Below are 13,920 nucleotides of genomic sequence, written 5' to 3' on the forward strand. Positions count from 1 at the left end.
TTCTCTGAGTAGCTGCCACAATCATCTGGTTTTGTTCACCCTGCCTTTCCACTGTTCCCAGGACTCAGTGCTCTTCCTCTAGCCCATAAATGGTATTAAAGGCAGTTCTGCAAGGAGTGGAGGGGTAATCATGGAGTCCCAGTTACGGATGGCAGGTTGAAGGGAAGCAGCTGAGGTGACAGCTCCACTTGAATGTGAATGTAATCTGAACAGCTGTTCAGTGAATGTTCTTCCATCTTAGAAGAAGAAAACCACTTTTTTTTTTTCTTGCTTAGTTTTTTTTTTTCCTGTTTATTTTCGTGTGTTGAGTAGTCAATTTCCTAACTGGTGTAAAGATGTTCTAGATATGTCGAAGCTACTCCTTTCCTAAGAGAAAGGACTATATTTCATATTGCAGAAGCAGCAGGCAAGATTTAAATTCCTGCTGGGTAGGCAGCACACCTTTAACCTTTATGAGGCGTTTTGCATGTATGAAAACGTTGATCATTTCAAATGCTTGGGAAAAAGTATGTATGAAAACTGTCCATCTTTAGATAGCTTCATAAAAATAACTTAAATATCTTAGTATAAATACAAAACAGGGTCAAACAGGAGACATTTTGTAGATCCATATTCAGTAGATACTCCAATGTCTGTATTGTTTTGTGCCTTTTTGTGTAACGCATGCCATACCCTGTGCCAGCCATATACTAAGAGATGAAGTGACTGGTTTGCCAGCTTGCAGCAGTTGCCAAGATCAGGAAGGCATAGTAGATATGTGAAAAGAAAACAGCAGAGCCAACACTCTGCTTCTCTGTGGTGTGACTTGATAATATGTGACTGTCTCCTCTAAGTGCTGTTTTAACTGGAATGTAAACATGCCTCAGTTTTTATAACAATGAAATATATTTGAAGATTAGGCTTGGCTTTCAGTTCAGCTTGCTTTCTGCCATTTGGTGCACCTTTCTATTCAGGGTGATTTTCTTGTGAGAGAGAAACAGCGAAGCATGGAATATGCTGATTGCTGTGGATGATAGTGAGAAGACATTCCAGGGAGTTTTTCAGCATTTCTTAGAACTGGTCCTGCAGAGCTGAATATTAGAGTAACTTAAAAATAAGTATTGCATTGGACAGTTGTGCTTCCATTGTCTACAGTTGTATTAATAATTAGTATCCAACAACCCCCACGTGTCCATCCTGAGGCGAGGGATGTATGACTCTCCATGAGCCCATAGCTACAAAGAGATTTGCAAGTTAAACAGAGCAGGAAATCTTTCTTTGGAATGATGTTGCCTGGCTGCCAAGGCAAGTTAGGTTCCAATGAAAGTATTTTCGCTGCTTGAACGAACTAAGTATGTGTACCTTCAGTCTGTGTGAAGGAGACACTGGGGCTTTCGGAGTACTTTGTCTTGCTAAGCAGTGTAATTTCTGTCATCTGGCCGAACCAGCTGTTCTGTGTTCAAGAGCTGATCTCTTGAACTAACGCTTGATGGAGGGCGCTTGCCTCAGAATAGATAGCGATGAGTGTCAGTGACATGCCTGGAGCTGGCTGTGCTTTTGCCCTCTCAAGAGGGGAAAGGGGAGCGGTGTGGTTCAAGATCCTGCAGTTGTTGCTGCCCGTGTTGCTGTATAGTGAGGCGGAGTGGGGTTCGCTAGGCTTTGGTCTTCAATTGGTCTGTTATTGAGGGAGGTTAAAGTCATCTTTGTTGCCTCTACTCCACGAAAGCCAAGGTTTATTTGGGAATTCAGATGAAGTTACGTACACCTTCCCAATCCCTTTCCTCTTGTAGATTTGAGAGAGGTGGAGAGAACAGCATTTTCTAATCTTTTCTGAAGTAGCATAAAGCAGCCACTTAAAGGGGTGACAGCTGAGTCTCTGTACATTTTCAATCCTTGTGTGACTTGTCACTGAGCCTTCTCTTGTTGAATACTGCTATACAAGGACTGCTTAAATGAGTTCTGAGTCTAGTCGTGTAAGCAGTTCAGGTGTAAGTCTTGATCAAAATGGGTTCTGTGGGGAAAAAAAAAAAAAGACCAAATAATTCAGTAAAAAATGAGAAAAACACTTTGTTTCTTGTTTTGCTTTGTCAAAGACCAGAAAAGGAGAGGTGAAAGTGATCTGTGATCTTACGCATGCTGTTGGCAAATTGGTCTTTCCTGGGAAAATCTCTATAGTGTCCAATGTGTCCTTGTTAGGGCAGTAGCCAAGTAGCTGCCCTGCTGGCTGTGGAGGTGGCATTTCATTTAAGGGTAAAACTGGCTATCGAGGTGACAGGAACACCTCACATGGTTGTAAGTGTCAGAAATCCCAGTGGGGCAGACATAGCCAGAAACCAACGAATAGTTGCACATGTTGGAATCCATGCCTGATGATGAGTGTCTTAGTGTTTGGAATTTTTTTATTTTTATTTTTATTTATTATTTTTTTTTTTTCTGGAAGCTTTTCCATTTAAAATTTTGTGTTTGTGGAAAAAAACATTTTGAGCACAAAGTGGGAAACGCAAACCCAAGGTAACGTAGCATTGCCCAGTCTTTGTTGGAGGTGTCTGTGGCAGTTTCAGGGCAGTGCTCACCAGGCTCCTTGTTGGACAGGTGGAAGGAAAACTTTTCCGTTCACAGAGGACTAGAATCTAGAGTCCATGCTCGTGGACCAAGATTCTGTGATGTAGACACAGAGCAGATTTTCTGTGTGCATCAGCTCAGTGAGCAACGTGTTGTGCATCACTGTGCTTCTGCATCGTCTTCAGGTGTGCCAAGTAGGGGACTGAGTATTCTGAAACATATTTCATGTCATGTGTATACCAGCTTTGTTCTTCATCTTAATTATCTTTTGACTTGGCTTAAACTTAAAAAGATGCTCTACTTGCATCTCCCTCAGGCCTCTCCGTTTTCCAAGTCATTTCTAACTATTTAAAGATTTGCAAGGCGCCCCGTGTTTGGCTCGTTCTTTTAATAAGCTTCAGTAGAACGTTCGGAGCTCCAAACACCGTCGGACCGGCACACGACCGTCATGTGGACGCATTCCGCTTCCCCCGTTTTACAGCACGTTTCCCCGCCGCCCGCCCTCTCGGTGAATTCGTAGCCCGCGGCGCACGGGCGCTCCCGGAAGGGGCAGCTCGGGGTGAGCGGGGCCGGGCCGGTTCCCACCGCCAGAGGGTACTCGGGGAGTGCGCACGGCCCGAACAAAAGGCGCCCGGTTCCCCCCCGGAGGGAAACTCGAGACCGAGACCTCTTCGGCGGGAGCCGGGTCGTCCGCGCCGCGTCCCGCGCGTCGCCCTCCGAAATCCGAACCGGGCGGGGGGCTCCGGGAGCCGCGTCCCGGGGCGCGGATGGGGCCGCGGGTCCCCGAGTTCCTTCGCCGCCGCGCGGAGCGGCCCCAAACTTTCGCCCTCCCTCCGCTCCAAAAGTTCGGCGTTTGGGTGACGTCAGACGCCGCGCGGCCAATGGGCGCGGCGGCTGATATTTTGGGAGGGGGGAGGGGTGGCACCGTGCCGCGGGCGCTCGCCCGGCTGCCATGCCCAGTGAATGGAGAGCGGCGGGCGGGCGCGGCAGCGCCGCGGGTGGGAGCGCCGCCGCCACTCGTCCATCCCTCGCCGCCTCCCGGTCCCGGCTCCGCCGGCCGTCAGCGCGCGGGTGCCGGCCCACGGCGGCAGCGGCCGAACGGCGGCGGGCAGCGCCTGAGGAGCTCGCGGAGCTTTGAGTTGCCGCCCGGCGCCTCCGCGGGTCACCTGCCCGGCCCAGGTGGGGCGATGCGGAGCGGAGGAGGCTGCTTGGGAGATTGCCGCCGCTTCTGATGGATGTTTTGTGTGTATTTATCTTCGCTCCCGGTTTCTCTTTCATCTGAAGACGCATCTGGCTCGAGCTCTGTTAAACTATCTGCCTTCTGGTACCGCTCGTAGATAACAGAAGGAAACCTGAGCCCGAAAGGCAATCCCCCACCTTCTTCCACCTAACGTAACCCTTTCAGGCGCCTTTGAAGGTTTGCTGCTGCTCCGGCGATGATGGCAGTGGTGGGTTCCCTTGGGCTGTACTAAGAGCCTTTTTTTTTTTTTTTTCTTTTTTTTTTTTCCCCTTCGTAGAGGCATTTCATCTTGAAGGGCTGGCTGCTCACACACACTTTTATACCCGCTGGAGTGATCAAGAAATCATGTCTGGTGGAAGAAGTGCGTTTCTGTGCCTTGGAATGATCTTGAGCTTTTGGAGCTCCATGAGTTGGATGCCTGTTGGAGGATGCCCTCATAAATGTACGTGCATTGCTTCCAACGTGGATTGTCATGGACTAGGACTCAAAACTGTACCGAGGGATATTCCCAGGAATGCTGAGAGACTGTAAGTAGTAAACGTTAAGGGCTCCTCAAGTACTTATAGAAACATCTGGCATGAATTTCTCAACACCTGCCTATCGGTGTGGAGTACATAGTAACAGCAGCTTAAGTAATGAAACACGAATTAATGTTTTCAGGAGGGAAGGGGAGGAGCTTTTCAGAAGTTACAGGTATCTTGCTGCTGCTTTCACTTTAAAAAAATAAAATAAATAAAAATTATTTTTGAAGCTTCATGGTGTTTTCCAGACCATACTAACAGATGGGGGTCTTGTTGATTTGGTTTTGCACTGACTTGTTTCTAACTTGCTTAGAACTCTATATGGAATGTTCCCACGAAACAATCATTGTCAATGAGAACACCAATTTAAAATGCAATTGGAAACCTGGGTATTTTCACCTGGTGGCTGGCAGCAGTTTCCCCTTGCTTAGTTTTCCCAGTGTGGTGACTTCATCACCATGGAAAAATCAACTACTGACATAAACTAATGCAAATGGGTAAGAAGTCACATGAAAGCGGTCTCTAATTTCTGTCTTAAATTGCCTAAGTTGGTGTTAAGGGGAGGGAAGCTTGTTACTTAGTTTTTAATCTGCTACAGGGTTTATGATAGTGTAATACTGTGAGATGCTTCCACTCAGTTACAGGAGAATGTTATGAGTATGTGTGGAATATATCTTCTGTGTTATAACTTCTTACGAGTTTTTTTGGTTGACTCTGTTACGTAGCAAGTTCCGAAGGGGAAAGTTGAAAGCTAACTTCAGACCTCTGATACAGTTTTGACACTGAGTTGGTGCAGAGGGCAGCATCTCTTGACGCTGCACATGGCTTACTGCAGAGAATACCCAATGCTAGATGTCCAGAAGATGTCCAGAATGGAATGTTAAACAGAGCTTCAGCACGGCTCTGTGCTGGGCTCCACTGATGTCTCTAGGAGAAGTGCAGTTAGTTGTGCCTTATGTGGATTAACTGACAACTTGAAGCATTTAAACTCATTGGCAGAAACTGCAGATTCAATGGGTTGACTTCCTGTTTTATTTCCTTTTGGATCCTACAGTATGGGGAAACTTCAAACTCTCAAGCAGTTTTTCCCTAAGAAAGCTAAATGAGGTTACTAAGGAAACCAAGCTTTCATGTGTAGAGGCCTTTTAAAAGCTAAGTTCTGTCCCAGAATGAAATTTTATAACATCCTTGAATGTTTCTAAATTCGTTTTATAGTGCTGGGAGACCTTTTACTAGGCTATTCCACCATCTTTAATGTTCTGTAGCTCTATCAGCCTTCTTTTTAACCCCAGCTGCTTGAACAATAGTTTTCAGATGTCTGTTACTGAAATCTTTCCATCTGTGCATGAAACTATGTACGTTCTAAAACTGGCAATCTGGGCACCAATAAACAAACAGAACTCTCAAGCCAACTGAGAATCACCCCTCCCAACCTGGTAGGATAGCGAGCCAGCAAGGGTAGGTGTAGCTGTGTGATTACACAACTATTGGTATCCTTCATCTGTGAGGTGTGCTCAGTTTAAGAGTTGGGGGCTGGAATAAAATGTTCGGATTTCAGGCTGAAGTGATTCACGAATGCACGGTTAGCTCGCCACCTGAGAAGCATTTGAAGAGCAGTATAGTGATTTATTATTGCCTGGGTTTTAGGGAGGCTGAGTTCACTTTGTTACTAGGTTTCCTTTTTGAGAATGTACTTAATAGAGATGTTGGTTTCCTTTGCCTTTTGTAAGAAGCAAGGCTGAAAGAGTAAGTTGCTTGATCTTGGTATGTTAAGCTTTAAAAAGAATGCAAGTGCATGTAATCTCTGCGTTCTTAGTTCTGATCATTTTTGGTATAGCTTACAGATTCAAGTTTTAGATTAATGGCTGCATGATGAGCAGTGGTAGCTATTTCACAATATTCAGTTTGAATCTTTAACCTCAGAGATGCTCTACTGGTGAATAGGCTCTATAGCTGTGTTACAGCTTTTTGGTTTGTTTTGAAAATAGTGTGTTATTGGAGCATTCGATGACTAAAATATGGTGGAAATAACACAGAGGAATCCATAATGATGCACTCTACAGTTTTATGTACTACTTCACTATGAGCATTTCACTATTTTTTTTTATGCTGTTCACTGTCATCTTCATTGCAGCAGTTGTTTAAAGCCTGTGTAACTTCTCTTAAGTCTAGATTGCAAGTCATTGAACTAACCTGAATTTTCTAATTGGATCAGTGAAGGAAAAGACCTTATTCCCTTCCTCTTAGGTGAAACGTTAGTCAACCACTGGATGTATCAAAGATCCTCCTTTTCTTCACAGCCCATGGCATTCTGTACCCATGATGTAACACTGGGTTGATGTTTAGTCTTTAACTGGTTTGTTCGACTTGTAATCAGTTTTTGTCATTTTGAGGTAAATAGAGACAGGTACTGTTTATCTTGGAAAAATGTTTATGTGCCCAGTGTGCGGTCGTCAAAAAGCTTTGCTGTGTTATTTTCCCAGCAGATTTTTGTAGTCAGCATATGAAAATGTCATCTTCTTTCTGCACTCTTTTGAGCTAAAAAAATCTAAATATTGCTGTAAGTTGGAAACGTTTTGCCTTAATAATTAATGAGAGATCTAACAGGGTCACTTACATTATTTTGCTACTAAGCTTGTAGAGAGTTACATTTCTATGAATGTTTTGGCCACAGGAGCCAAGTTAAATATTATGTAAATTTGCATCAATATGAAGCCCAAGGAAACTGCAAATGTAACCCTAAGAAAAGATGATAAAAATCTTTAGGCAGAAACATCTCTTGTTGACAAGTTCTGTTAAATAAACTAGTAAATATCTTCTGATATTACAAGAAACAAACATCACCAGAGCTTTTATTAGTCATTTTTCATAGTAAACATGGCTTATGCTTTTTCTAGCATTTTCTTTTTAGTGCCTTGAGATACAGTTCTTGTAAAGAGTTGTACCTGAGATTTCTGTCTTCGGGAATTCACAAATTAACCAATAATCACAGAAATGGCATCTGAGTAGCCTAAAATTTTCCTTATGCAGTTTCATCTTTAATGGTAGCTTTACAATTATAGCAAGTAGTGTTAGGTCTGTGCTGCATTTTACCTTGTTATTATGTTCTATGGTAGTCTTCTAATTGTCTGGTGTAGATGGAAGTTTTTGCTAAGTTGGTTCTCACGAAGAGCTAAAAAGAGAGGAAAATGTTTGTGTGCTACTGGTTCAGAAATATTTTGTCTGGAGGTGGTGAAACAAATACTTTACATTACAAACCCCATTTACATTTGTGCTAGAGAAGGAATCCCCAGGATACCCCACTACTCATGAAGTGATTTTCATGAAATTAGGTCCAAGATGTGCATGTCTAATTGCTACAGTAACATACCTGACTCTGGGGCTTGTTAGTAGTTACTGATCCATTTGTCAAGTAACTTAACATCCTACCAACAGGATTAGAGTTAACTTTTAGGGGTGGGCACAGGGATTGTTTTATCCAAGCTGTTCAACTGATAAGGTGTTTTCTGCAAATAGCTGAGGCAGAAGTTAAGAGTTTTAAAATTAGGGATACTCAAGATTTTTATGGATATATTTATATATTTTATCTTTCCAAACTGTTCCTTACGGCTCCTGCTTCAACAGAATTCTCCCGTCAGTTTGCTTAGCAACACTTCAGTTCTTTTGTGATTCTGTATTTATGTGATTTTCTTCAGTAGAAGTGTTTTCTGTATGTGTAAAATATTATACTTGTCATTTTTTGTAACAGTAATGCTGATAGTCAAGCTTAGTTTGAAATGGTATAAATGTAGTGAGCAGATCAAAGCTACCTTCAGCTCTGAAAGGAGCAAGTGACATGCAGAAACTACTGTCTTATGGGTCAGTCTGTACTCTGTGCTTGAGTATGAAAGTTATGCCTTGGCATTTTTCCTTTGATTAATGTCTTGCTCTCTCCCTGTTAGCAGCACGTTGTGTCTGTCTGTATGTCAAAATTCAGGAATTTAGCCATGTTGATTTGTTGCTCAATTTATACTTGATGGCTTATAATCTGATTTAATATATAGCTTTTGCATCAGTTTTTTATCTTGTTTTGTCTTCTAATATGGAGGATTCTTTACCTTTCTAAATTGCTAAAGCTTGCAGGACTAATCAGTTCTGTGCTTTGCTTGAGTAGCTAAATTGAGCATGTCCACATTTAGGTGCAATTTAGAAGCTTAGTCATCTGCTTGCTATAGAGTTTTCATGTGGTCTGGGGTTTGTTATACAAATATATTATTATGGTGTTTTTGGCCTAGGTACATGTAGCTGCTGAAGTTGCATTGGTTTATAATGTCTACAGCTTCCTCCATTTTTGTCTCTGAATTAGATCTTAGCTACTGTCTTGAATGCTGTCAAATTATTGCAGAACACAATGTTAAACACGTGCAAATCATATTGACTCTTACATTCACATTGTGCTTTTTTAGGATTCTCTCCACTAAGGATTGCCACTTGTTTCTGTAGTGTTTGTCTCCAAAACTCTGCATGAGGCCTTTCTTTCTCTCTAGATAATGTAGCAATAAATGGACATATATGACTTTGGCTTTGAAGAGGCAAAAGGTACTGATTAAAGGTTCTGATCCTGAGGAAACTTGACTGAGTTGTTGAATTTGATTTGGCTAATTTCCCTTTAATAACTTAACACTGTGTTTGACTATACTGGATCAGCTATACTGACTATATCAGTCCAGCTATACTGGATCAGAGTCTTGCACTATTGAATTTGTAATGTTGTCTTGAAGTGATGAAAGCAGGAAGGAGGATTCTGGCAGGTACATAGGCAAATAATGAAATGAAGGCCATCATCATGTTGTCTGTAGGTTGTACAAATTGGGTTAAGATTGAAGAGGATCAGATTACTTACTTGAGTATTTTTCTAATAAATGAAGCTGCTCGCTTTCTTAAGCTCTTACTTTTGTTGTGAAGTATTGATTCACACAAAGCAATTAAATGAATGGAGAATTTCTCCTTAAATGAATAGCTGTCTTATTTTTAGGTAGTCCTAAAGTACAGAGAATGCATGCTGCTTTTTTCTGGAATTTATGTATTTGGCAGTAAAGTGTGTGCCTGAGTCAGTGTAGCTCACATATCTATATGGATAATTATACTGAAAATAAAAAATCCGAATACTCTTATTTTTAGTTATCTGTATAAAAATCCCTGTGCTGTCCACTGTTTGTCACCTGTAAGTTGATTGCTGTGAAGCTGTTTGACCTTCACAGCTATGGAGAATGGAAGCTATTGCTTAAATATTGCGTTTCTGCTGACTTATGCTTTATTCACGAGGGATGAATGGAAAACAGTTTTGCTCTGAGTTTGTGTGTGCATCCTTTCTTATTCACAACTGTGTTCCTGTTTGTAGTTCTCATCTGGTGCCTGCTGAAGTTGTGTCATTTTCAAGGTGATTTCGTGAGGACTGAACTCGAATCGAGTTTCTTTGCCATCTGACTGAGGACTGCAGTGATCATTCAAGTCATATTTAAGCAAACTAAACAATTTCATTTGTGTATTTATTTTTTAAATCTGAAAAACAAGTTTCCTCCTCAATAAATTCTCATTTTCTTTATCCATTTGTTGTTTCCTTGTTTACTTCCTTCCCTGAATTTGAACTGACAACATATAACTAAATCTTTGAAGTGACTTAACTAAATCCAGTTTGGAATGAACGTCACCTGCAAGTTGTGCAGCCTCCTATCTTCAGAAGTGCCTGCAGTCTCATAAGGTGTTACACTATAATGAATTTGTATGTATAACAAATTAAATGGCTGATTCCTCTTTACTGAGCTTGGAACTCCAGAAGTTCCGAGGAGGTAAACACAACTTTGTCACCTAATACTACAACTACTGAATGATCTCACCTGTTTTGTTAATCTTCGGCAGAGACTGTGGAAAGTTCTCCCTAAGTAACCTGGTACCTCTTAGTCCTTTTTTCTTTGCTCTCTTCAATTACAGATGTGGGTCAGGTAAAGAATTTTGGTAGCACACTGTTGAATGCCTTTCAGTAGCTGGGGAAAAAGTCTGCCTGTGTGAGAGACTTCTTCTCCAGCGCTAGCAGGACATGTATTAACTTTAAGTGGAGGCAGCTTCCTGGTTTTGTCATGAAGATGACAGCTGCAGGAGCCAACACGTACATCCTCTGTCTTCTTGTTGAATGACTCCCTAATGGGGAGCTCTCTGTTCCTTCTTCATCTTAATGTCCAGCCCTGCAAGACAAAGCAATGTTTTGTTATCACCAAGTTGAGACAAAGCAAGTTTCCAGCTTCATGAGGAAAGGATGTCAAGATAACTGAGGGGAAGAACTAATGTTAACTTCAAATGGTAAAACTATTTGAAGAAAAATGGTAGAATGACTGGAAGTAATATGTAACAATTCCTCTGGTGATTATATCCATGTATTCACATTAAAGGGATGTGTAGATGAGTAAGCAGAATGTTCAGAAAATGTTATCATGGTAGAGGTAAATTCTGTGCACCATCCTCTGATGAGTTCTTTGAGATAAATTTGTAGCACAGGGCTTGTCTCCTTTTTGCTCCTTGGCTGACAGGAAGCTTCTATTCACTGTTGTTGATTCAGCTACATTATTATAGTTTAATGTGGATTTAAGCTTAGAGGCTGTTGTTGTCATTCCCATCCCTTTTAGGTTCAATAACAGGTTTTGCTTGCCAAAGTCCGGCTGTATAAATTTGACTTCTTTTGGTTTATTTTTTTAAGTAATTCTTAAGAAAGAGATGGGTTCTGGTAATATTCTGGATGGGTTCTTGTAATATTCTGATTGCAACATAGCCCAAGAAGATTTGTTTTGATTTTTTTCAAGTCTTTTCTCCAGAGTTCCATTTATTTAATCTTCAAATCTCCTTTCAGTGTTGTTCAGTCAGATGTGTTGTTTCAGATGTTGAATGGCTCACAGGAACGGGAAGAACTTTTCCACTGAAAAATGGCCTTGTAAGCAATTGATGTTCTTTTGTAGTGGTACTGAATACATGGGTTGCTCCAAAAGTAATGCCATGGAAACGACATCGTACACAAAAAGCATAATAACACTATTTGATAGAGCAAATTCTCAGCTACAAAACGCTATTTTTAAACGTGGTCACCACATTAGCTATGCATTTTCACCAGTGATGAACAAGAGCTTGCATGCGCTGCTCATACAAATCTGCACCAATGGAGGTGCCCCACTGTTTCATGATTGCTATGATGCTGTGGTCTTTAGATTGGTATGGGGCTTGGCATTATCATATTCCAAGAGAAAAATTGTCATCTTCTCTGGCCTGACTTGAGCTTTCAGCTTAGCTTTGTGATGTAGCAGTCAGATTCGATAGTTATTCAGATTCCAGGAAATCCAACAGGATCCCCTTTTGTATCCCAGAAGTTAGTTCACATTGCTTTGACTGCCAAGAGCTGTGTCTGAACTGTTCTTTTATGGGGGATTCATGCTTCACCAGCCCACAGACAGCCATTTTAACTTTGGCTTTTGTTTGTGACACCATCACATCACTGGTAATGATGTGATCCAGGAAGCAGTCACCTTCAACCCCATATGGGTCTAATAGGACATGACTAGCTTGCAAATGGTGCTTATTCCATTTGTGTGTGAACACCTGGCACAAATGTTGTGATACTCCAGTGTTGCTACTATTGTTTCCAAGGCATTGAAGCTGATGTTGCACAGTTCCCTGGTTGTAATCCTATTCATGTGAGTGAGCTGGTAAAGACACTGTTAGTGGTGTGACAGCTATGCGTGGCCATCTGAGATGTCTTGCACATCATTGTTGCCACTGATGTAATGCTCCATCACCACACCTCACTGTGCTCATATCCACTGTTTGATCTCCATGAATGTTCAACAAATATCAATGAATGTCAGTGGGTACCATTTTTTCCACAGGGAGAAATTCAATCCCATGCCTTTGCTTAATAAGCACTTCCATATCGGATGCCATTTTGTCAGACTGCTCCTCTGCTGCCATCTGTTGCACAGCAACAAAATGTAATGGAATATTGGTGGGAAAGTTCAACCTCTACTGCCATCCCACCAATGTTCATCTTTGATGTCATGGGCCAACAAGATAAAATAGGAGGCACAGCCCTCATACACAAGAGGTCTACTCTCTGCCTTTATATTTAAGGTGAACAGGTTTGTGGTCTTGTACTCACTAAGTAAGTTTTGCAGGCCATATCTTCAGAGAAGTTGTAGGAGAGATATGATTTAAGGGATTGCTTCTTACCTTTCTGCCAGTTGCTTTCAGTGTGGTTTTTATTTTTTTTTCCTTAACTGAATCTGGTTTGTAAGTTGTCTCTGTCAGAATAAATGTCTTGTATTTCAGTTTTATACCATCTGTTTGGTGCTGCAGTGTGTGTTTTTAATTCTGTGATTGATAGATTTCTGGAGCTTTTAATTAGAATTTTACCTTTCTGTCTAGGAGTTGCTGCTTTTTCTGAGACCTTAATCTAATTTTGTCCCTCATAGGGGGAAACCTTAACTGATGGTTATACTGATCATTATATTATTCCCTTCCTTCTCACTGACGAAGGGAGCATTCTTAATGAAGGTCTCTTATGCTAAGATGAAGAAAAACCTTGCTTTTTTAAAGCTGCTGTTGTCTTGATTTTTTTCCATCACGTGTTTTAATTAGGTTTCTGTATTTCTTGATCTGAAATTTCAGAATTGATTTCAGAATTCATCTTGCTTCCAAACTCATATTTACTTTGGTTTTTGTGAAAATCTGTGATTCTTCTGCAGAAGTAATTCTTACGTTAGTGAGGCTTTTTTGGAGAATCCTCTTTGCTTCTTGCATAGGGGTCAGTAGGATTACCTTCCTGTTGAACTGTGTGGTGAATAATCAACATAGTCTATATAGTGTCAGGTTACTAATGAAGTTCCTGAAACACCTATTAAATCTATTTAAAGACCAAGGAATGCAGACAATTCAAGTAGATAGCATTCTTATAGTTGATACCTCATTGGCTGCAACTTCTATCTCTGTTCAATCTGAGGTGCAAGGCTGCTAGCAGTGATGCTATCTTTAGGAGTTTAATTGGAGAGACTAAACCTCCTCTGTTGTGTGGGGTTACTGTAGTCACTTTATGCTATGCCTGCAAATAGAGGCAGTCAGCCCAAATGAACAAGACAAATCAGATCTCTGTAACTTTTGAGGATGTTTTCTCAGTGTACACAGTTATTATTGCCTATACAAATGGAAGATCAGATCTATTTCAGACAGGGCTCCATAGTATTACGAGGTGATGGTGCTGGTTATTTTGGCTGTTGATGAACTCTGATTTTAGATGTATTTTTTATCTTCCGTTTTGGTGCTCTTACTTTGGAGGAAAGGTCCTCCTTTAGAAATGAGAAGTGGTTTTGAAAAATTTTAAATTCCCTACAATTTTCATGACGTCAGGCAAAACTTTAATTCAAGTTAGTCTGCTGTTGAGTCAAGGTCAGTGCCTGCTGTACTCACCTTACTGACCTTTACCACTTTGTGTTCTTTTCTCCATTTCTTTGCTCTTTCTTTTCTTTCTCTTTTTTCTCTTTTTTCTCCTTTTTTCTCTTTTTTTTCTCTTTTTTTCTCTTTTTTTCTCTTTTTTTCTCTTTTTTT

General features: G+C 41.1%; 1 protein-coding gene across 2 annotated transcripts in view; it reads left to right on the forward strand.

The window, feature by feature from the left end:
* The first annotated feature begins 3,702 nt into the window (after positions 1-3,702).
* SLIT3 (slit guidance ligand 3) overlaps positions 3,703-13,920 on the forward strand; it is a 472,881-nt gene continuing 462,663 nt past the window's right edge. Inside the window, exons 1-2 of one of the 2 annotated variants that reach the window (XM_042826239.1) lie at positions 3,703-3,720; positions 4,059-4,308. In XM_042826239.1, coding sequence (XP_042682173.1) covers positions 4,127-4,308 — 182 coding nt within the window. In that variant the 5' untranslated portion in view covers positions 3,703-3,720; positions 4,059-4,126. Of the gene's footprint in view, positions 3,721-3,898; positions 3,959-4,058; positions 4,309-13,920 lie in introns of those variants that run through there. The other variant, XM_042826238.1, reaches the window with a different exon arrangement.

This window comes from Centrocercus urophasianus, unplaced genomic scaffold, assembly GCF_019232065.1.
Source record: "Centrocercus urophasianus isolate 14NV4802_14NV808 unplaced genomic scaffold, USGS_Curo_1.0 seq_26, whole genome shotgun sequence".
In the NCBI taxonomy this organism is placed as follows: Eukaryota; Metazoa; Chordata; class Aves; order Galliformes; family Phasianidae; genus Centrocercus; species Centrocercus urophasianus.